General features: G+C 51.0%; 1 protein-coding gene across 2 annotated transcripts; it reads right to left on the bottom strand.

Moving 5' to 3' along the window:
• Positions 1-1,342: 1,342 nt before the first annotated feature.
• Positions 1,343-23,610, bottom strand: KDM8 (lysine demethylase 8). 2 transcript variants are annotated; one of them, XM_019987871.2, is made up of 8 exons: positions 23,464-23,610; positions 11,144-11,639; positions 9,774-9,940; positions 8,604-8,736; positions 6,609-6,653; positions 3,206-3,355; positions 2,297-2,389; positions 1,343-2,221 (listed from the first exon to the last, which is right to left on the bottom strand). In XM_019987871.2, the coding sequence occupies exons 2-8, from the start codon at positions 11,609-11,611 to the stop codon at positions 2,057-2,059; spliced, it is 1,221 nt and encodes a 406-aa protein (XP_019843430.2). In that variant the 5' UTR covers positions 11,612-11,639; positions 23,464-23,610; the 3' UTR covers positions 1,343-2,056. The 2 variants fall into 2 exon arrangements, with proteins under 2 accessions (XP_019843430.2, XP_070635941.1); XM_070779840.1 differs by lacking the exon at positions 23,464-23,610 and adding an exon at positions 23,165-23,261.
• Positions 23,611-24,452: the final 842 nt, after the last annotated feature.

The following is a 24,452-nucleotide window of genomic DNA, read 5'->3' as shown; positions in this document are numbered from 1 at the left end:
ACCGTGTTACCCCAGGGGTCACTGGACCAGGGACACTCACTGCTTACCTGCTCTCAGGCCTCCCCCTTCTGTCCTCACAGGGCAGCTCCAGCAGACCTCGTCCCTCCTGCCCTGGGACAGTCCAGGCCCTGCTGACCCCACACGCCCTCTCCAGCGCTGCACAGTCCCCTTCCTCGCCAAGGCATTCCTGCCCCAGGACCCCTGCAGCTGCTGCGGGGAGCACCTTCCTCAAGTCTCACTGTCAGTTCCGGATTCCAGGTCCATCAGGCTTCTACTCAGATGTCCACTGTGACGTCTCCATCTGACATGGGACATCTGCTCAGGCGGCCAGGCCGTGATATGTTCTAAAGAACATTTCCCCTAGTCCCTAACTTCAGAACCAGAACCCAGATGACCCGCTCCTCGTCCGTCATCCGCGGCTCAGAGCAGGACCGGGCCGCTGTGGGAGCTGGAGCCAGGGAGGGGTGAGGGCTCCACAGGCAGCTCCGGAGCAACAGCTCGTCTGCGGCCCCGCGGCCATGCTCCTCACTGGTGGTGAGCCTGTGGATACGGTGGCTTTCCTGTTTTATGCCTCACTACCTTCAGCGGTGTTTTTACTATAAATTCTTCATATGAAAAATCAGGTAAATAACTATTGATATTGCCGGGTAGGGGGATAAACGACCTCACGAGCACCTGCTCAGAGCCCTCAGTTCCTTTCTAAATGGCGCTCTCATTTCCCCATCCATCAGGCCAGGCCCTGGCCTGGGCTCACTCACAGAATCAGTCCCTCGGCCTCCCTGCAGCTTTGACCATCAGCCCCCGCTCTTCTTGGCCAAGAGGCAGCTTCCTCTAGGGCCTATTCTTAAGGTCTCTCCGCTCAAAACTCTGAAGCCCCAAGACCCACGTGGTGAGGTTCAAGTTCCTTGGCCCGATTACAGAGGACATTAGGAGCTAGTTTTGGCTGCCCATCAATGCTTTCTATCCCTGCCTCTCCCAGTAGCTGGAGTGGGGTTCAGGGGGAGGCTTGCGAGATGGGCCTCACCAATCAGAGCAGCCACCCTGGCATCCTGGCGTTGCACCTGGGTGGGCCTAGGTCCCAGGCCTGCCGGTCAGAACCCTCCCTGGGGTTTCTGAGCTGTGGGTCAAGGGGCAGGGATCTGGAGTTGACCTGCTGGGGCCATCTCCCCGAGGGGAGAAAGCTACCCACCTGCAAGAGAGGAAAGATGGAAACCAAGGCCAGACCAGCAGACGTGCGTGGGGGGAGGGAAGGAGGCCTGGTGGGTGGAGGCCTGGCCCCGGGCTTCCTCCGCAGCTCTTCCTGCAGGTCTGTGATACCCCTGCCCCCAGCATCCTCACCTGGTCAAAACTCAAAACCAATGTTTTATACAAATGAAACAAATGTGTTTATGTGAAGTCTGAAGCCTCCGTCTCTCCTGACCTAAAACCCTCTTTGGAGAGTAGTGACCCCTGGGTAATGGAGACAGCAAGGCACAGGAGGGGAGCCTACCAGACGTTCTCTTTCTTGACTGGAAACCAGTTGGTGGGAGGGTGCAGAGTGGAAAATCCACCAAGCGAGTGGGGGTGAGCACATCTCTGAAGGCAGGTTACACTTGGGTAACAAAGAGAGAAACCACCCCAGACTCCCCACCACCCAGCAGAGGCCTGAGCTGGGTCCCCGCCCCTGTGACTGGGCCACGGCCACCGTGCTCCAGAGCCCGCACCATGCCCCATCCCTGGAGTCCTCTGTGGCGAGGGCCAGCGCTGCCCTGTGTTCCAGATGGAGACGCACACAGCGGAGCTGCCTGCCCCAAACCACACAGCAGTTCAGCGATGGGGCCGGGCCTGAATCCAGGCAGCCCACCTCGGAGCCCAGGAGCGTCCATGCGTTGTGGACCTGGACTGTCCTCCTGGGGGCCTGCCTGCCTGCCTCCGCCACCCACAGTGGCCGGGCCACCCCTGGGCCTGCGTGTCTCTGACGAAGGTGTCCTCAGGCAGCTGGTCCCTGGGCCGGGCACAGTGTGAAGGATGTGTGTGACCACGAGCACGTTCTGCGTGCCCGGCCCCCTGCTCTCGGCTACGACCACCAGAAGCTGACGGAGAAGCTCAGGTCCAGGGCCCGCACGTAATGCCAATGCTTCACCGGGATGAAGAGGACCTCGCCCGGGGACAGGACGCAGGACAGGAAGGGGGCCTCAGCAAACCTGGGGAACTTCTCCAGGTCAGGATTCTCCACGTCGACCTGAGAAAGCAAAGGGAGTCACCCGTCTGGTTTCAAGAGACAGGGTGGGGGTCCCACCGGGTCCCCCAGGCCCACCTGGCTCGTGTTGTGAAGAAGGTGTGTGTCATGGGGGTACAGCGCCTCCGACTCCTGCGGGGAGTACAGCCGGATGTACTTCCTGCCCATCACCTGCAGGGAAGAGACCCCCTCCATGAGCAGGTGCCCGCTGTCCCCGCGCACGCCCTCCCCGCCCAGGCTGCCCCACTCCCAGCATTCGTGTTAGGTCGCGTGCCTTTGCTACTGTCCTGAACAGTCAGTAGGCACTTGGGTGTGGCCACTGCTGTTTAAGTGCTTTATGTTAGCTAATCCTCGCCATGACCAAGGTGGTTTATCATCCCCTCGCCCCGTTTTACAGGTGAGGATGTGGAGGCACAGAGAGGCCGAGCTGCCCACGTTCGCAAAGCTAAGAGGGGACAGCTGTCTTCATACCAGGTGGTCTGGCTCCCAGCCTCTCTGCCGCGCCCGGGGAATGGGCCCTGGGCTGGAAGAACACTCTGGCTTGTCAAACCTCTCTGCCTATGACGGAAGGTTTTATAACAGATGTCCCCCCGCCAGGCCCCTCCCCTTATAACACACGCAGGCTCCCCTGTCTGCGTCCCAGGAAAACCGCCCAGTGGCTGAGCAGCTTCCCTGTATTTGGAGAGGGTTCTGGCAGAAGCCAGCCCAGCTCTGATGGACAGCAGGCGGGCGGCAGCCGTGGGGGCACTTGCCCCGTGCTGAGATGGCACCCCGGCCCTGCTCTGCCTGCGTGAGGCGTCTGATGGGATCCCAGATGATGCAGGAGTCTGGAAGCAGCCCCTCGCCTCCCTGAGGCCCAGTGCCTTGTCTCTGGTTTCACTTTGGTCCACGCCCCCGTCTGTGGTTCATCTCCGTGGTGTTTAAACATGGAAAATGTGTGGCTGGGCCAGGAGGAGGGGGAAGGCCGAGGTTCTGAGCAGCTCCAACCTGGGCTAGGAAGTTCTGCTGGGGATCCTGGTGGAGTGGGGAGACGGTGCCTTGTGGACCAAACCAGGCGTTGATGGTGATCTCCTCTTCCTCCCCGTCGCCCAGGCAGCAGTAATCGGGGATGCTGATGTCCTGCTTCAGCTCCGGGATCTGACAAAGCAGATGAGGTGGGTTAAGGCCAGGCCTGTGCGACTCAGCAGCCTAGATGTCAACCGCCTCTTAACCAGAAGGCCAATACCGTCATCTTGTGTAATATGACGCTAGCCACATTTTACTGCATAGGAATTAAAAAATCAGTTTTAAAAAGTAAATATATAATTACTAGGGAAGGGTTATAATTTTCAGATTTCTTTCCATGTCACATGCATTTTATCTTTATTTCCTTTTTTAAAAAACCTGACACCACTACTTTGTCTTAAAAATAAACCAGCTTACCATTTTCTAAAGCTATCACATTTTAGAAAGTCAAAGAAAAAAAGATGGGACTAAGTATTTATTTATCAAATCTCTGGAGAGGAAGGTTTTCCCAAAATTTACTGATGGTAAAGCAATCACAATCAGTACATTTAAGGTAAATGAAAGTAAGTGTATTAATATAAAATAAGTGTATTCCAATAAAATGGAAAACATCTGAACTGTGGTAAATGATGGTTAACGTAGAGCATTCATATAAAATAATAGGGATCCCAATAGGTAAAGTTACACAAATAAGCAAAGGACAAAGATCATACATAAAAAGGCTTTCAGTCCCATCAGCAAAGAAATACAAATTAAATACTGTCATCATTTCCTACTAATCAAATGAGCAAAGACAGAAGAAGTGATAACACCCAGTGGTGCTGAGGGTGTGGTGAAGTGGGCAGCCCCATGCCAGGCTGCGGGTGGCCTCAAGTGATCATGTGTGGACATCTTAAAGCCGTGCAGACCTTGACCAGTTGGAAGTGAGCTTGTGCTGTGCCTTTGTGTGGAGGTGTCCTGGGATGGGGGTGTCCTCCAGGAGGACTGACGCTGGGGCTCCGGGGGAGGTGGGGGGCAGGCAGGCAAGGCTGCACGAGCAGGTGGGTGGGCTCACCGGCCCCAGCATCATCAGTGAACATCTCTAATGAGATAAGAGTCTCCCTCGGCTTATGGTGGGGTTGCGTCCCAATAAGCCCATGGTAGTTTGAAAATATCAGAAGCTGAGAACAGAACATCATACCTGCGCCTAGCCTGGCTTAAACGTGCTCAGAACACTTCCGTTAGCCTACAGCTGGGCAAAAGCATCAAAGGCAAAGTCTATTTTATAATGGAGTGTTGACCGATATCACCCAATGTATTGGATACCGTACTGAAAGTGAAAACCAGAATGTCATCCAGGTCCAGAGTGGCTGGAAGTGTATCCGTTGCTTACCGGTGTGACTGTGTGATGGACTGCCTTGAGGGACTGGGAGACCCAGCCCAGCATCACACAGTATGGTAAACATACCACTAAGTCCAGGAAGAGAACACAATTCAAAATCCAAAGTACAGTTTCTACTGATGCCTATCACTTTGGTACGACCATGAAGTTGAATAATCATAATTTGGGGACTCTACTTTAAAACAGCAAGTACCCTTGTGTAGCCCCCTCGTGTCTTCCTATCCCCCACACCCACCCTACTTTCCGACCAGACTGAATGCAGCTGGGGCTCCGTGGCCAGGGCTGGTGAGGAATCCAGCGCCCAGAGGGAGGGGCCGGAGCTGCCTTCTACAGGTCTGGTCAGGAAGTGGTTTCAGCCAGTGTGAGTGGTTTCCTCTGAGACTCTGGTTCTTTCCAAACGAGGCCAATCTACCGTAGCCCTGCTGAACCCCAACTGACAAGACTGCCTGCTATGCTGGCAAGTGCTCAGAGACTCTGGGAAATTAAACATAGAATCAAGTTTGGTCCCCAAAATGTTGCAAAGGGGACCCACTCTGCTAGTTTAATCAGGGATCTTCAGAGTGAGCTCTCCAGGTCCGAAGGGACACCTGCAGGTGGATTGGCCATTCCTTTAGTGCACACATCACTAGGGAAGGCTGGAATGCTCTCCCTGCGGGGAGCTTGGGCTGTTTTGCATGTAAAAAAGCTGCTGTGTTCACTGCTTTGCGCTGACGGAGAAGTTCATGACCTGAGGTGCCTTGTCCTGTGGGTGGGTGGCGGGGGCGGGGTGGGGGGGGTGGTCCTCAAGCTACATGCAGGATCCCCAAGGCCTCTGGGAAGCACCTGCTTCTCCCCTGCCAGGCTTACTGTCACCACACAGTTTCTGGCTGGGATTACACCAGACCCCGGCCGTGTGGGATGCTGGGAAGCTGACTGGTCCCTGGTGACATCATCGGGATTCCTGAGAGGTGACTGGTTGGCCAGATGATGTAATAGGAGGCACGGGCCAAGGATTCAGAGACCCTAAGAGGAGAAACTGTTCCAGGTGGGGCTAGACTTGAAGGCAGGCCTAGCACAAAATATTCTGAAACATGGGGTCACCGGGAGGAAAGTCAGTAAGAGGTTTTGGGGCAAAAGGTTTTGGGTGGGAGACCTTGAGCTTGGTGGAGAAGGCCCCAGAAGCCGTGCAGAAGCCAGCCGGGCGTCCCTTCTGTGCTGCATGGCGGCCCCAGGGCTCTGGTTGCTCAGACTGTCCCCATGGTAGTTGGAACAACAGAGGAGAAAACAAACCTCTGGGGGCCTAAGACAAAAACGGCTTCAAAGCCTTTGTCCATCTTAAAAATAATCATGTCTTTGCCTTCTTCTCCTCAATGTGCTTCCTTGTATTCTAGTCAAATGGCAATTAGCTGCTCCAGGACAGGGAGCCAAGCTGAGAGCTGAGCCCTGATACGATGGAGGCCAGGGGATGGGACAGGCCAGTCTCTTGAGACCACACAGCAGAGGCCTGATCAACTCAAATCCCCCTTTCCCTCATTTAGCAAGAGAGGACGGGGAAAGGACCCATGAGTCCTTACATGGGGAAGCCTGGGCAAGAGACCATAGCTCACCTGGCCCCATCGCCGCCTCCCCCCTTTGGACCTGCAGCTCCCAGAGGCTGGCAGAGTCCCAGCTGGGGCTAGGGGTCAAGATCAGCAGGAACTCACTTGTTCTGGGTCAGGTTGGAGCCTGCCACCCTCACCTGGCTCTCAGAACCAGTTCTGACCACACTCAGGCTTCCAACTCATCCCCCGGGGGCCACCCAGAGGTGGCCTCCTTATCCCTCGCCCAGTCCCGGGGCCTGGCCTGCCCTCTGCTGCCTGCTGGTGAGAAGGGCACCAGGTGAGTGCCCCTTGCTCAGAGCAGGGGCAGGACCAGGAGGAAGCAACTGAGGCTACTACCCCTTTCCTGCCCCCTGGGGCTGGTGCCCCAGAAGGAAGGTGGGAGAAGGTGAGCGGGTGAAGGATGGAGGGGCGTGGTCTGACTTACCTGGTCGAAGAGCTGGTGCTGAGCAAGGTACCCGATGTCCTTCGGCTGCTCCACGGGAGAAAAACCAGAGGGGACACAGAAAGCCCTGTTAGTTGTGAGAGAGAGGCCCCTGGAGCTGCCAGTTCAGCTGGCTCTCAGCATCCGGCCTGTGGCAACCACCCAAGGGCCCTCCTCTTCATCCCACTTAGTCCCCCTCCTCTGACCCCAGGGCCAATGTCATCCCTCACCAGCCAGCAGGAATGGGCTGATGGGGGCACTCAGGATCTGGTACTGCCTGTGCTACAGAGGTGGACCTGAGTAAGTCACCCAGGGCCCCGGGGCTCACTTTCCATGAAATGTGAAGGGGCTGTGCACACATAAGGATTTTTTAAAAATAAAAATGGAATCATACAATATGCATTACTTTGAAGTCTGCTTTTCAATTTAATGACACATCATGACTATCTCTTTAAGTGGATACTTGCATATGTGGCTCATTCTTTTGATGGATGCATGCTTTATAGACAGGATGCATCATCATCCATTCAACCATCCCCCAGCTGGTAGACATTCACGTGGTTCTACCATGGTGTTTCAGTAAACAGTTGAACGCACACGTGTGTGAGTGCTGAGTCGCTTCAGTTGTGTCCGGCTCTTTGCCACCCCATGGGCTGTAGCCTGCCAGGCTCCTCTGTCCATGGGATTCTTGAGGCAAGAATACTGGAGTGGGGTGCCATGCCCTTCTCCAGGGGATCTTTCCAACCCGCATCTCTTATGTCTCCTGCATTGGCAGGCGGTTCTTTACCACTAGCGCCACTTGGGAAGCCCGAACAGCCGAATGCTCTGGTCCTTCTGTGTACAAGCCTCCAAAAGTAGAACAGTGCGCTCGAGGAGCACACGCATTACACACATTTTAGATCTGAACAGCTTCTGCCAGGCTGTTTTCCCAACACTACAGCATTTATACCCTTGCCAGCTGTTAATGGGAGTGCCCACTTTCCCACATCTCTGACCACACAGGAGATGATCATTTTGTGAAAAATTCTGCCGAGCAGACGAAAGAAAAGATCAGTGCTTTTCAAACCGGGCTCCTGGATGCTGAGGGATTCTCTGAATATGCCTGAGGGCTTCTGCAAGGGTCAGATGGGGGCAGATTAGATGCAATGCTGGGCGCCACTGACCCCAAGAGTGGCCAGAGCGGCCAACAGGTATCAGGAAGAGGAAGACAACCCAAGGTCCTCACTGTTAAGAAACGACAAAATGGAAGACAATCTGGCAGTTCCTCGAAAGGTTACATACAGCGTGGCCACCTGATCCAGCAATCCCACTCCGCATATAGACCTAAAAGTGGACTCACACGTCCACACACAAACGTGCGTGTGAATGTTCATAGCATTTTTCATACTAGCTGAAAAGTGGACACAACCCAAATGGCCATCCACTGAGGAACGGATAAACAAGATGTGGTCTATCCATCAAAGGGATAGTACTTGGCCATAAAAAGGTATGTGCTATGACAGAGATCCTGGAAAACATTATGCTAAATGAAGGAAGCCAGACACAGAAGGTCACATGTTGTATGATTCCAACTATGTGAAATATCCAGAATTGGCAAATCCACAGAAACAGAAAGCAGATTCATGGTTGCCTGGGGATAGGTGGGGAGGAGATACGGGAAGTGACTGCTCATGAGCATGCGGTTTCTTTAGGGTGATGAGAATGTTCTGGAATTACAAATCAGTGATGGTTGCACCATCTTGTAAATATACCAAAAAGCACTGAATTGTAACCCAAAAATAAACAAATAAAACCCTCCAAAAAACAAAAGGACCTGAAATGGGGACCCACACATCCTGCCTTCCTTGATTTGGCCAGCCTACTGACCACAGGCCGTTCAAGTATGATTTCTTGACTCCTCCAAAACCTCCCCTGGTGACATATGGAAGTTATTCTGCTCACACATGTAATGCGTTGCCTGCCTCCGGAGTATTAGTGGGGTGCAGTTGAACGACACACCTCTTCCCTGATGTACTTGCTGATGAACTCGTTGACCGTCATGAGCGTCTGGGACCATTCCTCGTCCGTGTACCTGGACCCGACCTCCACGGGGACGGTGCGGCAGCCAGCGACTTCCTGGATGTACTCCAGACTATTCGGAAGACAGGGGTCAGCATTGCCATCGGTATGCTAAGACCTGCTGGGCGCCCTGCTAAACATGCTTCACACTGGGCTCCTTTCATTGGCACAAAAGCTCTCAAGGTGGAGGGAGACCCCACTTCACTGCAGAGGAGATGCAGGTGCGAAGAGCTGAGGTCACTTGCCCGCCTGGCACTGGGCAACTGTTTGCAGATAAAACCAATGAATCTGGTTCTTGCTGGGCAGCTCTATTTTCCAGCTGGCCTAGCCTCCTAACTTCTCTCTCGCATGCCTTGTCACAAGCAGAGAGACCTTATTTGGGCCAGTGGTGGACAGTACAGGGTGGTGAGGTGCCTGGTGAGTCCTCAGCTCTGGTGGCCAGGTGCCATGTCCAGCCCTGCCTGTCACCCACCAGGGGACCCATGGCAAGTTTCTTCACCTCTCTGAGCCCTTGTTCCTCGTCTGTAAAACGTAGGTGACGACAGTGCCCATCCCGTCAGGGAAAACGATAACTCCCACAAAGCCACCGCTAAGACTCAGGCTGGCTCCGTCACCTGCCTGAGACACACCTCCTCGTTTGAAGGCCACCATCCAGCTGCCTGATCTGACGCCTCCACCATGAACCTGGGGAGGGACTCAAAGCAGCCACGAGGAGACAGCAAACCCAAGAGCCCGTGGAGAGGGGGTGGGGCTGTCTTGGGTTCTTATTTCTACTTTCAAGCCTCGGGGACCCCTGAGAAAGTTCACAGAATTCCTGAGATCCTGCAAAATGGCATAATACAGTTAACACTGGACTGCCATGATGCAGTCATGAAAAACTGCTTAGGGCAAGCAGACTGCAGCTGGTAAGGACCTTATAATTTCTGGCCCTGCTTCAGAGGACTGTGCCTTCCATGTAGGTTTAACCCCTCAGCAGTCTGTCCCACTTAACCGGCAGTTAAGCGTCTATGAGGCTGTATTCTCTTGGGGGGTCATGGGAGGAGGAATTTGGGAGTCTTTGGGGATGCTAAGTTGGGAAGAAGAACCCTGCAGCCCTTGGCAGACACCCACCTCCACTTCTTCATGCATGGCCAGTGGTTGGCCACACCTTCCAAAATCACAGGCCTCCCTGGAACCAAAAAATGCTTCTTGAAATACTGGAGGGATGGACAGTGAAGCCGGGGCACTGTTCTTTCTGTCGTCACATCTGGAATTGGCACGTGGTCATTCCTCGCTTTCTGTTCAGAAAAGCAAGATGGAGACAACCACAGAAAGGTCAGAATTTGAGGCATTTCACCAGGAATTTGCATCAATGCTAGGAGAGTGGAGGTGTGCTTAGGAACAATAGTAACAGTTAACCTTTATTATCAGTATTACTGTGGAGCTGGAGAAGACTCCTAAGAGTTCCCCAGACCACACGGAGATCAAACCAGTTAATCCTAAAGGATATCAACACTGAATATTCATTGGAAGGACTGACGCTGAAGCTGACGCTCCAATACTCTGTCCACTTGATGGGAAGAGCTGACTCATTGGAAAAGACCCTGATGCTGGGAAAGACTGAAGGCAGGAGGAGAAGGGGGCAACAGAGGATGAGATGGTTTGATGGCATCAACCGACTCAATGGACATGAGTTTGAGAAACTCCGGGAGATGGTGAAGGACAGGGAAGCCTGGCATGCCGCAGTCCATGGGGTTGCAAACAGCTGGACATGACTGAGCAATTGGCCACAACCCTGAGGATCTGTGGGGTATTCTCTGGCATGTGCCCTTAAACACCAGCAAGGACATAAGTGTTAATTACTCATCGTGTCAGACTCTTTGCAACCCCATGGACTAAAGCCCGCCAGACTCCTCTGTCCATGGGATTCTCCAGGGAAGAATACTGGAATGGGTTGCCATTCCCTTCTCCAGGGGATCTTCCCAACCCAGGGATCTAACCCAGGTCTCCCACATTGCAGGCAGATTCTTTACCACTGAGTCACCAGGGAAGCCCACGAGGACATAGGCAAGTATCTAAAGGGCAGGACCAATCAGTCACACAAGTTGTAGCATCTCATCCAAACTCGGCCACACAGAGACAGAGGCAGCCAGAAAAGTGTGTGACACTTCCACCAAGGGGCCAGGAAGAAGTTGAACGAGACAGGCTCCTGTTGGATATAGGGCCCGGCCACACCAACGCTCTGAGTCCTTTTTCTCAGGAACCACAAAGCTCCCACCCTCCCTCTCTCCCCAAGGGGCACGGCTTTTGCACAAGCTGGAAAAAAAAAAATTAAGGAAAGAAGTTGCTCTGTTTCCAAACTTATGCAGATGCCATTTTTCAACAGGGGTCAGCACGCCAGGGGGTTTCCCCCCAGGGGAGAGCTGACCCGTGACTTCTAGGAAAATAGGGCTGATGGATTTTGTTGGGCGTGGTCACTGGCTGCCCCGACCCCCCCATGCCTTTGTGCCGGGCGGCTCCTGGCTCGGGCCGGGGGCAGGCCTCTTTCCGGACAGCAGGTGCTTCTGGAGGATGGCGGCGACTTTGAGGAGGATGTCTCCGAGGATGGCCGCCCCCATCAGCAGGCCCATGTCGCAGGCTTTCAGGGCGGCAGCCACGGAGGTGGCGTCCCCGGGCGGCTCGCATAGACACACGGCCTTCAGGAGGCAGCCGAAGGCGTACACCCGCCGCCAGTCCTTGTCCACGTCCTGCCAGGGCCCCGTATTGAGCTTCTCCCAGGAGTAGTCCAGGAGCACCTCGCAGGTCTGCAGACACTCGCGCCACTGGCCCCCGAGGAAGAGCTCGGCGGCTTCCTGCAGCAGCATCAGCACGCTGCCCTCCACCTTCTCTCCCAGCTCCAGCTTCAGCTCCTCTTTCGTGTGGGGCAGGAGGGCCTGGAGGGTCTCCCAGAGCGTGCTGGGCCCCGCCATCGGGCCAGGCAGCTCAGTCTGATAGGTGCTAGAGGGAAAAAAATATATATATGAACAAACAAATATATACATATATATAAATATATATATATATAAAACAAGCCCATCTATATATCTATATAGATAGCTTCCCAGATGGCGCTAGTGGTAAAGAACCCACCTGCCAAGGCGGGAGATGTCAGAGACATGGGTTTGATCCCTGGGTTGGGAAGATCCCCTGGAGGAGGGCGTGGCAACTCACTCCAGTATTCTTCCCTGGAGAATCCCATGGACAGAGGAACCTGGCAGGGTTGCAGGGTTGCAAAGAGCCAGACACAACTGAAGCGACTTAGCATGCACACACAGGGAAAACTAAGTTACAGCAAAACATCACGTTCTATGCTTATATACCCGTGGTTCTATATTTTCAAAAAATAAGGCTGGAGGGAAGCAAGCTAGGTGTGTGATGACATCCAGTGGCCAGAATGTCAACCACTGAGAGTTTCCAAAAACCCAAATGAACTTTTTGGCCAACCCAATATATATAAAGAATTTTCCTAGATAAAGAAATCTAGAGACCATACCCAGACCTGGTCCCCTACAGGTTCCCAAGGCTTCCCTACTTGTCCCGTGTAATGTACACCTTATCTGCATTGATTCTTCAGCAGTGGTCTTTTCCTGTGAGGGCAGGGTCCCCATCTGTCTGGGGTCACCAGTGTATCTTCAGAGCCTGGCATAATACTAGGCACACAGTGGTCACTGGACCCATGTTTGTTCAGAGAGGAACATGTACTGTCCTTGTCTGGAATGCCTCCAACACCCCTTCTCTCTGGCAAACTCCTATCCAACATTTAAGGCCCATCTTAAATGATCCCCTATGTGAAGTGAGCCAAGATTCCCTGACAGTGTTTTGGGTTTGAACAGCCCTTGAGTTTCTTGCAGTCAGGCTCATAGTAGGCACTAAATTCAGACTACTGAAGGAATGATACCTTAATCGTCTCAGGAAGAAACCTGGAAATACATAAATCCTATACAAAAAGGTTTATCACAGTTGATGCCTTTAGTAATTTTAGCCTGGACATTATCTACAGATGGCAGTCCAGTCTCCAGGAATAATTACTAATAAGTGAATAGTTTACTATTCACAACTTACGGTTATCTATTTGCATTACTATACTGTAGGTGATGGCTTCCAGGTGGCTCAGTGGTAGAGAATCTGCCTGCCAACGCAGGAGACACAAAGGATGCCGGTTCGATCCCTGGGCTGAGAAGATCTCCTGGAGAAGGCAGGGCACCCCACTCCACTATTCTTGCCTGGGAAATCCCAAGGACAGAAAAGCCTGGCGGGCTACAGTCCATGGGGTTGCGAAGAGTTGGACGCAACTGAGCATGCACACAAGTTGTAGGTGTTATACTAACAGCTGTCATATCCCTATCACATTTGAAACTAAGAAATAGGGACCATCATGCTTTTGCAGAGACTGCTGTATGCTGGGGGTCAACAAACTTTTCCTGTGCAGATATCAAATATTTTAGGCTTTGCAGGCCATACAGTCACTGCTGCTGCTGCTCTGTTGCTGTAGCACGAAAGCAGCTTTACAGCGTGTACACAAATGGCTATGGTGTGTCCCAATGAAACGTGATTTACAAAAACAAACTCTGGCTTAAAGTTCGCCGCAGTCCGTTCCATCTTCTTCCTGGGCACACAGTTAGACCTCATTTCTCTGTCTCACTTGCAGTTAGATGTGAGCATGACACCACGTTCCAGCTAATGCATGGAATGGGGCATGGAAGGGTCCAGGCCTGGTCCATAAACACTTCCTATACGATCCTCCACACTACCCCTACCCACTGACTGGAAGGGAAGGACTCTGAGGCCCCAGGGGATGGCAGAGCCGCAAGACAGCCCCCTAACTAGGAATGTCCATGCTGGAATGCTTCGTGAGCAAAAACTAAACTTGTGTTTAGCCACTACAGTGCTGATGCCTGCAGTAACAGTTATCCTGCCCTGACTGATCAGTAACTTCCTTCTGGTGCAGAGGAAAGAGAGCCAGAGAACACAGCGGGCATTTGTTGAGTTTTGGTGGCTTGAAATCTTTTCTCTTTCTTAACAACACATCTCCATTTCCTTTTGAGAGATTCCATCATGCCCCCTGAGTTCAGTGTGGTGGGATGTTGCCAAGGGGTGGGTATGGGACCCAAGCTAGTCAATGAGTTGCCTCTTTTGAATGTAAACTTTAAGAAGATCAACTAGACCAGAGACAGCTGACATTTCATTCTTCCTAGTGGCAGCTTCTGGACCAGATTGCTCTTGCTAGGGTCTCACAATCATGGTCTACAAGTCCTAGGATGCAGAACCATTTTAGTTCTTGTCTTTTCCAAGTACAGTTCTCCAGCTTTTTGTCTATTCCATGGGCTCCAACAGCCTTCCAAGAAATTTCCTGTTGCTTATGTCAGCCAGGGTTGGTTTCTGAGGTTCATAATGAAAGAACCCTTCACACTCAGGAGCCACTGGTAGATGGATGGTGAAGGCAAGAATGAAGACTTGCTTGTGATAAAGCCCCATAAGATGCTTCACTTCTTGTGACAGAAGAAAGCCAGTCACCCTCTGGCAGAAGAGAGCCCAGGGATCCTTGCTTGCTATTATGAATCCCCCATCTAATCCCCCTTCTCTTGAATATGGGCAGGACCTGTAATTTGAGTGGTAGGCAGAATAATGTCCCCCAAAGATGTCCACGTCCTAAACCCCAGAACCTGTGAGGATGTTACCTAACATGGCAAAAGGAACTTTGCAGATGTGACTAAGAATAAGGGATTATCCTGGGTTATCTGGCTGGGCCCAACCTAACACTGAAGTCCTTGACATGATCCTTCCTGGCTAAAGTAAGGGTCAGAGGGAAATGTGATTACAGAATTGTCAGAGAGATGCAGTGTTGCTTTGAAGACGGAGGAAGGGAGTCCCAAGCCAGGGAACATGGGCAGTCTCTAAAAGGCGGAAAAGGCAAGGGAACAGATTCTCCCCTAGAGCCTTCAGAAGAGGATGAAGCCCTCCTGAGACCTTGATTTTGATTCCATGTTGCACTTTTGGCCTACAGAACTGTAAGCTAATAAATTGCTTAAATATTGCTTTAAGTCACCAAGTTTGTGATAATTAGTTACATCAACAATAGAAAACTATTAATACATGCCTCCGACCAACAGCTGTGTAGGTCTGGTGTATGTTAAGTGTGCTGGACTCTCAGTCATGTCTGACTCTTTGCGACTCCATGGACTGTGGCCTGCCAGGCTCCTCTGTCCATAGAATTCTCCAAGAAGAATACTGGAGTGGATAGCTGTTCCCTTCTCCAGGGGATCTTCCCAACCAGGGGATGGAACCCAGGTCTCTTGCATTGCAGGCACATTCTTTACCATCTGAGCCATATGTAGCTATTAACTTTTTGGCCTAAGAGATGAGATGTCATTTCTGGGACCAGGTTCCATAAGACTGGAACATTCATTTTGCTGGCAGACTCTCTCTACTGCCTTCTTGGTTTGCATGCACTGATGAGCAAGTGGCCCTGCTGTAGGGGCCCATATGACAAAGAACGCAGGGTGGCTTAGAACAACAGCAAACTAGGAACTGAGGGCCCTCCTGGAATCCAACAGCCCTTCAGGAACTGAATTTTCCCAACAACCACAGGTGCTTAGTGAAGTAGGAAATGGTAACCCACTCCAGTACTTGTGACTGGAGAATTCTATGGACAGAGGAGCCTGGCAGGCTACAGTCCATTAGGTCACAGAGTTGGACCCGACTGAGTGACTGAGCATGCATGCATACAGGTGCTTAGATCTTTGCTCAGTTGAACCTTCAGATAAGAGGTCAGCATTGACACCATAATTGGAGCCTTGTGAGAGATCCTGATGCAGGAAAAAACCAGCTAGCCACGCCCAGACTCCCAACCTGTAGAAACTGAGATAAGAAACATGTGTTGTTTTAAGCCACTAAATTTATGGTGATTTGTTACACAGTAATAGATAATAAGGCAAAAGGAGAAGACAGCGGGAGAGGATGAGATGGTTGGATGGCATCACTAACTCAATGGACATGAACTTGGGGCAAACTCCAGGAGATGGTGAGGGACAGGGAGGCCTGGCGTGCTGCAGTCCATGGGGTCACAAAGAGTCAGACACGACTTAGTGACTGAACAACAGAAGATAATAAACACTTCTACCAGATTTCCTGGACACCTTGGGACTCTATCTATAACTCCGAGAGAACAGGAAGACAGACATGGCTCCCTTCGGCCCTCATGTGTGTGAAGAGGTCAGAGTAGATAGAGAAGCAAACTTGCATGAAGGATGCTAGAGATATGGCCCCTGAAGGTGCGCCAGGCAAGCCATTCCTATTTCTGGGCCCCATTCCAGCTCACTTCCTACCAGCTCAGGAATATTTGGTATTCAGCAGGTAGAATCCATAAGAGTATTATATGAATTGCCTCATCCCCTCCCCTAAATGATGACCCTACAAAGCTGATAACGTACATGAAGTGTTTACTGTAAGCCAGGAACGCTCCAAGTACTTTATATATACTCAGTTCTTACAGAAACTCTGAGAAAATTATTATCACCTCCATCTTACAGATAAGGAAGCTACAGCAGAGAAGTTAAATGACTTCCTAAAGCAATTCAGCTAGTTTAAGAGGTGGAGCAGAAATTTCAAACTCAGGCAGGACTTCCCTGGTGGTCCAGTGGTTAAGAATCCACCTGCCAGTGCAGGGGACACCAGTTCGATCCCTGGTCTGTAAAGATTCCCCGTGCCTCGGGGCAACTAAGCCTGTGCGCCACAACCATGAACCTGTGCTCTAGAAACCACACTCTGCAACAAGAGACGCCACCTGAATGCGAATCCCAAGCGCTGCTTGGGATTAACCCAAGAGAGTAACCCCTGCTCTCTGCAACTAGGAAAAGCCCGCACGCAGCAAGGACAACTTAGCACAGCCAACATAAATAAATATAAAAAAAAAAAAAACCCAAACCTCAGTCTAGTCCCCCAATCCATGATCTTATAGATGAGGGAACAGAGCCACAAGACCACGAGCCAACACATGGTGAAGCCAGACATCTGGGTTAATTCCATTTTTCTTTTTGGGCGCAACATGGAGCATGTGGGATCTTAGTTCCCAGGCCAGGGATTGAACCCATGGCCCCTGTGATGGAAGCATGGAGTCCTAACCACTGGGCCGCCGGGGAATTCCCTAGGTTAACTCTGAAGAAAACTCTGAGGAATTATTATTATCCTCATTCTACAGATGAGAAAATCCTATCACTTCCCATAAGAGAAGGGTGAACCTTTCCCACTTGTTACTGTTTTTGAGGGACCTCATCCTGGTCCTGTGCAAAAGTAAGAGCAGTCTATTATGGTTTCCCTAGCATCCCCGTCTAATTTTGTTCCTCACAATATTGGGAAGCGAACAGGGATATATGTGGTCATTTCCCCTGAAACCCCACCCTCCTATTTTGCTGATGAGGAAACTAAAGTCCAGGAGAAAAAACGAAGTGACTCAACCAAAACACCACAGTCAATCAAGGGCACAGAGACAGGACTTAAAACTTCTGGTCAACCTCCATGCCCTTTTCCTCTGTACCACATCAATGCTCCATGGTTTGTCTGTCTTTTGGGCCTCGTCATGCAGCTTGCAGATCTTAGCTCCCCAGCTAAGACTGAACCCGTGCTCCTGCAGTGAAAGCGCCAAGTCCAAGCTTCTGGATCGCCAGGGAATCTCCAATGCTGCCTGCTTTGTGTACATTATCTAACATATCCCTTGCAATTCTACAATGTAAGGTTTTACAGGTGAGTGAAATGAGATTTGAGAAAATAAGCAATTTGTCCTAAACTTTATAGCAAGTGGCAGTGTGTACCCAGAACACGCTTTGTGTTCAGGCATAAGGACTGTGTCAGCTTTTGGAGCTCTGGATCCCACTTCAAGCCTTGGTTCACAGTGGTTATCCTTCCCAGCTGGCTTACTGCATGACAGGACTCGGACAGCCTGAGTGGCCTGGCCCAAGCCTGCCAGGATGATTCCTATCTCTAGCTCCTAGAAGATTCTTAAACAAATTGCATTGGCCTCGTTAATAGCAATCTTAGAAGAGTTTCACAGTGCAGCTTTCCAGCGCTGGTGGTCTTATCCACCAGCCACACGCAGAAGAGCACGTGGACCCACCAACTGGGTGGCCTCAGGGCTCATCTCCCTGAGTGTCTCACATAAGTCTTATAAAGCAATTTTTTTTCAAGTGGCAAAACCATGAGTAATTTTAATTTTCTTCTTTCTTTTCTGCTTCCATATTTAAATTTTTTTTATTTGCTTTTGATTCAAGGATAATTGCTTTACAATATTGTGTTAGTTTCTGCCATACAGGGGGGCTTCCCTGATAGCTCAGTTGGTAAAGAATCCACCTGCTATGCAGGAGACCCTGGTTCGATTCTCCAGGAAGTTCCCCTGGAGAATGGATAGGCTACCCACTCCAGTATTCTGGCCTGGAGAATTCCATGGACTGTATAGTCCATGGGGTTGCAAAGAGTCGGACAGGACTGAGCGCCTTTCACTGCCATACAGCAACATGAATCAGCCACAGCTATACATACATCCCCTCCCTCTTGAACCCCCCTGCTCCCTCCCCCTCCCCTCATCCCACCCCTCTAGGTTGTCGCAGAGCACTGGTTTGAGCTCCCTGAGTCGTATTTGAAAAATCTCATCTTGGGTGTGGAAAGACCTCAGAGGCCTCATATTCTGGCTTCTCACAAAGGTCTATAAAAAGGTCTCCCAGAAGACCACTTATTTGCCTTAATGGAAAAACGGCTTCTACTGGGCCTATGTACCAGCTCTGTAAATTGGTCTTTTGTGGCCTTATTAAATAGCCTCCCAGAGGGTTTCAAATGACCTATAAACTAGTTCCCTGGGATGCAGAATTTTAACCTTTGCAAACCGGCCTCCCCAGGTACCTTGCAGAGCTCACACAGGCCTGACAAAACCAGCCTTCAAGGTGCCCTCATGTGCTGCTTTGCAAAATGGCTTCCCCAGGTGGTCTTGTATTTGGTTTCCATAAATACAAACGAAAGGTGGCAGAATGGCTGCTTTGCCAACTGGTTGTGGGAGAGCCTCAGGTGGATGGCCACATGGGCCACCCTTCTGAGAGGGAGGGCCCCAAGATGGCTGTACAAAACAGCCTCCTCTTGGCCACATTAAATAGCCAGAGTAATTTACTTTGGATCCAGAGTTCCTCAGCAAATGTCTTACAACCAGGCCTTCAGAATCTTATGCTGACACCGCACGACACAGCCTTTCAGAGGTGGGAGCTTCAGGATAGCTGAGTTCGTTTTCAAAATAGTTTTATAGGTTGCCTCTGTATGAGTCATTGAAATGGCCCTGCATGTCTCATGATTGACCTTAAACACTAGCCTCCCAGAGAGCCTTACGAGGGCACCACGTGGCAGCCACAGTGAGGTGCCATGCTGGCCACCATCTGTGTGTGTGCGTACGTGTGCGTTAAGTCACTTCAATCCTGTCCAACTCTTTGCGACCCCACGGACCATAGCCTGCCAGGCTCCTCTGTCCATGGGATTCTCCAGGCATGAATACTGGAGTGGGTTGCCATGCCCTCCTCATGGGGATCTTCCCGATGCAGGGAGTGAACTCCCGTCTCTTCCATCTCTTGCCTTGGCAGGCGGGTTCTTTACCACTAGCACCTCCTGGGAGTAGCCTTATACACGACTTGGTCCCACAGGCCTCCCAGAACATTTCCTGATTTGGCTTTTTAAATAGTTGCCACTTCAAACAGCCTTCAGGGGAGGAGTCACATTCTATTATATAAATCTCTTCCAAAGTGGTCTCATGATCTGCTTTAAAAACTGGCTTCTTTACATACTGGGCTCTTGTGTCAGGGCCAGGGGAGGCCTGGACTTTGTCTTAGCTTTACAAATCTATCTTCTGTGATTCCTGTTAGCCATCTGAAATGGGCTTAGAGAAGAAAGGCCCCTCCCTGGCTGTATCAAACAGTCATCCAGAGGAGCTGGCCTTACGAGGCTATAAGCAGCAGCTTTCACACGACCAGTTGATACAGCCTTTCAGTGAAGGTCAGGAATAGGCTACATGACACTGCTTTTCTGAATGGCCTCACTTTGGTGCATGTGTGCTAAGTCGCTTCAGTCGTGTCTGACTCTTTGCAACCCTGTGAACTGTAGCCCTCCAGGCTCCTCTGTCCATGGGATTCTCCAGGCAAGATTACTGGAGTGGGTTGCCATGCCCTCCTCCAGGGAATCTTCCCAATCCAGGGATCATACATGCATCTCTTACATCTCCTGCACTGGCAGGCAGGTTCTTTACCAGTAGCACCACTGGGAAGCCCCCATTCAGGCCTCACATCCAGGCTTTACAAATCAGGCTTCCAGCATTCCCCATTGGTCTGACAGAAAAGTTTCTTGACAATTGTTACCAAGCAATTTTCTGGAGAAGGGTATCAGCCTGAATAGCCTCATGGCCTGGCTTTGCTGATTTGCTTCCCAGAGTTCCTCACTGAATTTCCTTTTTAATAAAAGGTTGTAGTAAATGAAGGGGCCTTCCAGAGGAGTGAATCAGGGTAAATTGTATGAACAATCTTTCAGAGTGGGACTGTGGACTGGCCTTTACACTGCCCACCTGCCCACCCCCCACACCTGACCAAGATCTCCACATAAAAGGGATAAGCATGTTGCACAAACAGCCTCTGGTAATCAGCTATAGGTCGGTTAACCACAGAATTTACCATACAAACCAGGATGCCAGGCAGTGCTGAGTTGCTCAGTCATGTTCAACTCTTTTGTGACCTCATGGACTGTAGCCTACCAGGCTCCTCTGTCCGTGGAATGTCCCAAGCAAGAATACTGGAGTGGGTTGCCATTTCCTACTCCAGGGGATCTTTCCAACCCAGGGTTCAAACCTGAGGCTCCCATGTCTCCTGCACTGGCAGGTGGATTCTTCACCTGGGAAGCAGAATGCTATATATATAAGCCTTTTATTGATAAGCCTAAGCTTGGTAAAATATACATTTATTTTTCTCTTTCAAAATTGTTTATTCTCATCATTTTCTCTGTTCTTTACTGCTTGGGACTGTCATTTCTGCATGTAGGAATTTCACCTTACACAAGTCGAATACTGGAAGTGCTGAATACTGGAAGTAGCTTTCAGGGACAAGTCATAAACTGGCATTATTCCAGGCAAATTGAGACTCACAGTCCCTCAAATCATCCGTTCAGTTCAGTTCAGTCGCTCAGTCATGTCCGACTCTTTGCAATCCCATGGACTGCAGCATGCCAGGCCTCCCTGTCCATCACCAACTCCTGGAGTTTACTCAAACTCATGTCCACTGAGTCCGTGATGCCATCCAACCAGCTCATTCTCTGTCATCCCCTTTTCCTCCTGCTTTCAATCTTTCCCAGCATCAGGGTCTTTTCAAATACTCAGTTCTTCGCATCAGGTGGCCAGAGTATTGGAGTTTCAGCTTCAGCATCAATCCTTCCAATGAATATTCAGGACTGATTTCCTTTAGGATGGACTGGTTGAATCTCCTTGCAGTCCAAGGGACTCTCAAGAGTCTTCTCCAACACCACGGTTCAAAAACATCAATTCTTCGGCACTTATCTTTCTTTATAGTCCAACTCTCACATCCATACATGACTACTGGAAACACCATAGCTTTGACTAGATGGACCTTTGTTGGCAAAGTAATGTCTCTGCTTTTTAATAAGCTGTCTAGGTCATAATTTTTCTTCCAAGGAGCAAGTGTCTTTTAACTTAATGACTGCAGTCACCATCAGCAGTGATTTTGGAGCCCAAGAAAATAAAGTCTGTCACTGTTTCCACTGTTTCCCCATCTATTTGCCATGAAGTGATGTGACCAGATGCCATGATCTTAGTTTTCTGAATGTTGCCATATGAAAAAGCCCGAGTGGCCTTGTAAATTCACCTTAAAATCAGTCTCCCTGGGATTAACTGGTATTGGCCTTAAAAGATGTCTTGTTGGTTACAGACGGCTGTTTTTTGAAAGGGGTGAGGGTAGAGGTGAATTGCCTTTTATAAAAGGTTGTATTAAATGAACGAACCTTCCAGAGAATGTTCCTGTGTCCTAGCTGTGTCCTTTGTAAACTGACCTCCCAGAGCACCACCTGTCTGTATTGGCCTCTCCATGTAAGACAGCTTTCATGGGAAGGTCAGGTACCGGCTGCATAGAACTGCTCTTCTCAGTGTACTGTCTTGACTTCTTCAATAAAGGTCTGTTTGCTGACATATGAAATAATCTTGAAAAGGCAGGGGTGGTACTGGGGGGGTTGTCAGAAAAAGACTGTATGAGATAGCCTCTCAAAGTGACTTTTGTCTTGGCTGTACAGACCACTCTAAAGTGAACTTCAAAACAGCTTCTTGCTGGTCACATAAAACACCAAGGAGCCAAGTACAGGCTGTATACAACCAATGGCCTAACTCGGGTCATGAGCTTCATGAATTCACATCCAGATGGAGTACATCATTGGAAGGTGGTGTCTGGTTGGCTGTTAGACAACAACCCAAGTGGGTTCCTGTCAGCTCTAAAATAAAGCCTTCAAAGAAGCCACTGCAGTCATCCCAGAATTCTCATAAATTATCTTTAAGGCTCTGAAGTGCTTCTCGGAATATATCAGCTTCAATCTAGCTTTCTGGGAACAGGCTGCTCAGTTCTGTAAAGTGCAGAAAGGCTTGGGCTGGAGCCAGCTGGTGTGATCTGAACACCTGCCCTGACTTGCTCTAACCCTGCTAAGCACCAGGACTTATCTTTGCTGGATTCCGAGGGCGCATAATGCGACACCTATGCTCAGAGTTAACCCCTATTGAGTCAGACACCCCCTTCCTCCAGGCGGCCACATGCACAGGCCCCATCGGGTCCTCCAGGAAGGGTGGGCTGGACGGGCTCTATGTATCCCCACCATGCCTCCACTGGGAAGTTTCACACCTTTTCCCTTCCCAGCGCCTCTCCCGGGACTTTATTTCCCTCGGTCTGCATTCGGGGCCCGATGGTTCAAGCCTGCTCAGTCTTCCTAGTTCTAGATCAACAAAGGGTAACTGGCCAGGCAGAGATGGGCGGCATGCACCTGCCGGTACAACCACTGTGAAGCGTAGGGGCCTTCGAGTCGCATCAGTAAAAGTTGCTCAGTCGTGTCCGACTCTTTGCGACCCTGTGGACTCTACAATCCATGGAATTCTCCAGGCCAAAATACTGGAGTGGGGTGCCTTTCCCTTCCCCTCCAACGGATCTTCCCAACTCAGGGATCGAACCCAGGTCTCCCCCATTGCTGGAGGATTCTTTACCAGCTGAGCCACCAGGGAAGCCCAAGAATACTGGAGTGGGTAGCCTATCCCTTCTCCAGGGGATCTTCCCGACCTAGGAATCGAACCCGGGGGTCTCCTGCATTGCAGGCGGATTCTTTACCCGCTGAGCTATCAGACAAGCCCTGAGCTACGAACCAACCAGACACCAAAAACCGCGCAAGCGCACAACAACCTGGTCGTACGCAAGCGCAAAAAGCAATACCTGTCATAAGGAGAGCACTACGCACGCGCGGGACCTAGGCCCTCTTCTCGGCGGCTCTGGAGAGTCGATCGGCTAAACTGCGTTCTCAGAGCGCATGCGCCGCTCCGGTTTTCCCCTCCCCAAGGCCCCACTGAGTTTCGGGCTTTGAAGGGCTGCCCCCGGGCTTTCCAAGGCGCACGCGCGAGACGGTCCCTGCCCACTTTCCATCTACATCCGACGCCTACGCAGTCCTCCCCCTTAGTCCGGCCTCCGCTTCTAAGGAGGCAGAGCTGCCCACTCCTCTCGAGTTGCTCACCTACCTGGCTCAGATTTGGACGGTATCGACTCGCTGAAGGACGGCGACGATTTGTACTTTGAAAACCGAACGCTCCAGCCCTCTTCGAGTAGTCAGAGGCTTGCCGGAGTATCGATCACTCGCAGCTCGATTGCCCACCAAGGCATGCCTAGCGAAGCGCCGAGTGATCGATGCCGTGGCCCCGCCCCGCCCATTTTAGAGGCGGGAGGGTGGAGCTATGGCTTAGGGTTGTTGGGCCTTTCCCTTGGTTTCTCCTCTGTGGCGTGGGGACACGTGCGATTACTTCTGTAACGGTAACTTCGTATACAAAGCAGTTTCTCACCCACATTTTATCAGTCAGTCCTCTTTTTACAGAGAGATGAATCAAGGTAAACCAGTCCATCCTAAAGGAAATCAATCCTCAATATTAATTAGAAGGACTGATGTTGAAGCCGAAGCTCCAGTACTTTGGCCACCTGATGCGAAGAACCGGTTCATTAGAAAAGACCCTGATGCTGGGAAAGATTTAAGGCAGGAGGAAGAGGGAATGACAGAGGATGAGATGGTTGGATGGCATCACCGACTGGATGGACATGAGTTTGAGCAAGTTCCTGGAGAGGGTGAAGGACAGGGAAGCCTGGCGTGCTGCAGTTCATGGGCTTGCAAAGAGTCGGGCACTACTGACCAACTGAACAACAGCAGAATCAAGGTTCAGTGAAATAAAGTGGCCAAATATTTGTACTTCAGGAAAGTCGCAGATGCTGACTTTTCAAAGTTCACCCCCAAGTGCTGCATCCATGGCCTGTGGAAGTGAAGAGGACCAAGGTGTCAGTGTGGAGTGGCATGCAGGGGGTCAGAGCCTTCACTTCTGCCACTGCTGCCTTGATGTTGGGTGGTGTGGGCATCACCCCAGGGCGTCTGGTTTTGATCATTCACCCTATGACCTTAAAGGACCAGGCCCTTGGAAGCGCTGAGCAGATGCATTTGAAGCACTGAGCAGAATGCTAAGAGTTT

This window comes from Bos indicus, chromosome 25 (assembly GCF_029378745.1).
Source record: "Bos indicus isolate NIAB-ARS_2022 breed Sahiwal x Tharparkar chromosome 25, NIAB-ARS_B.indTharparkar_mat_pri_1.0, whole genome shotgun sequence".
Classification (NCBI taxonomy): Eukaryota; Metazoa; Chordata; class Mammalia; order Artiodactyla; family Bovidae; genus Bos; species Bos indicus.
Note: the sequence above shows the minus strand (reverse complement) of the source record. Positions and strands in the feature narration are given on the sequence as shown.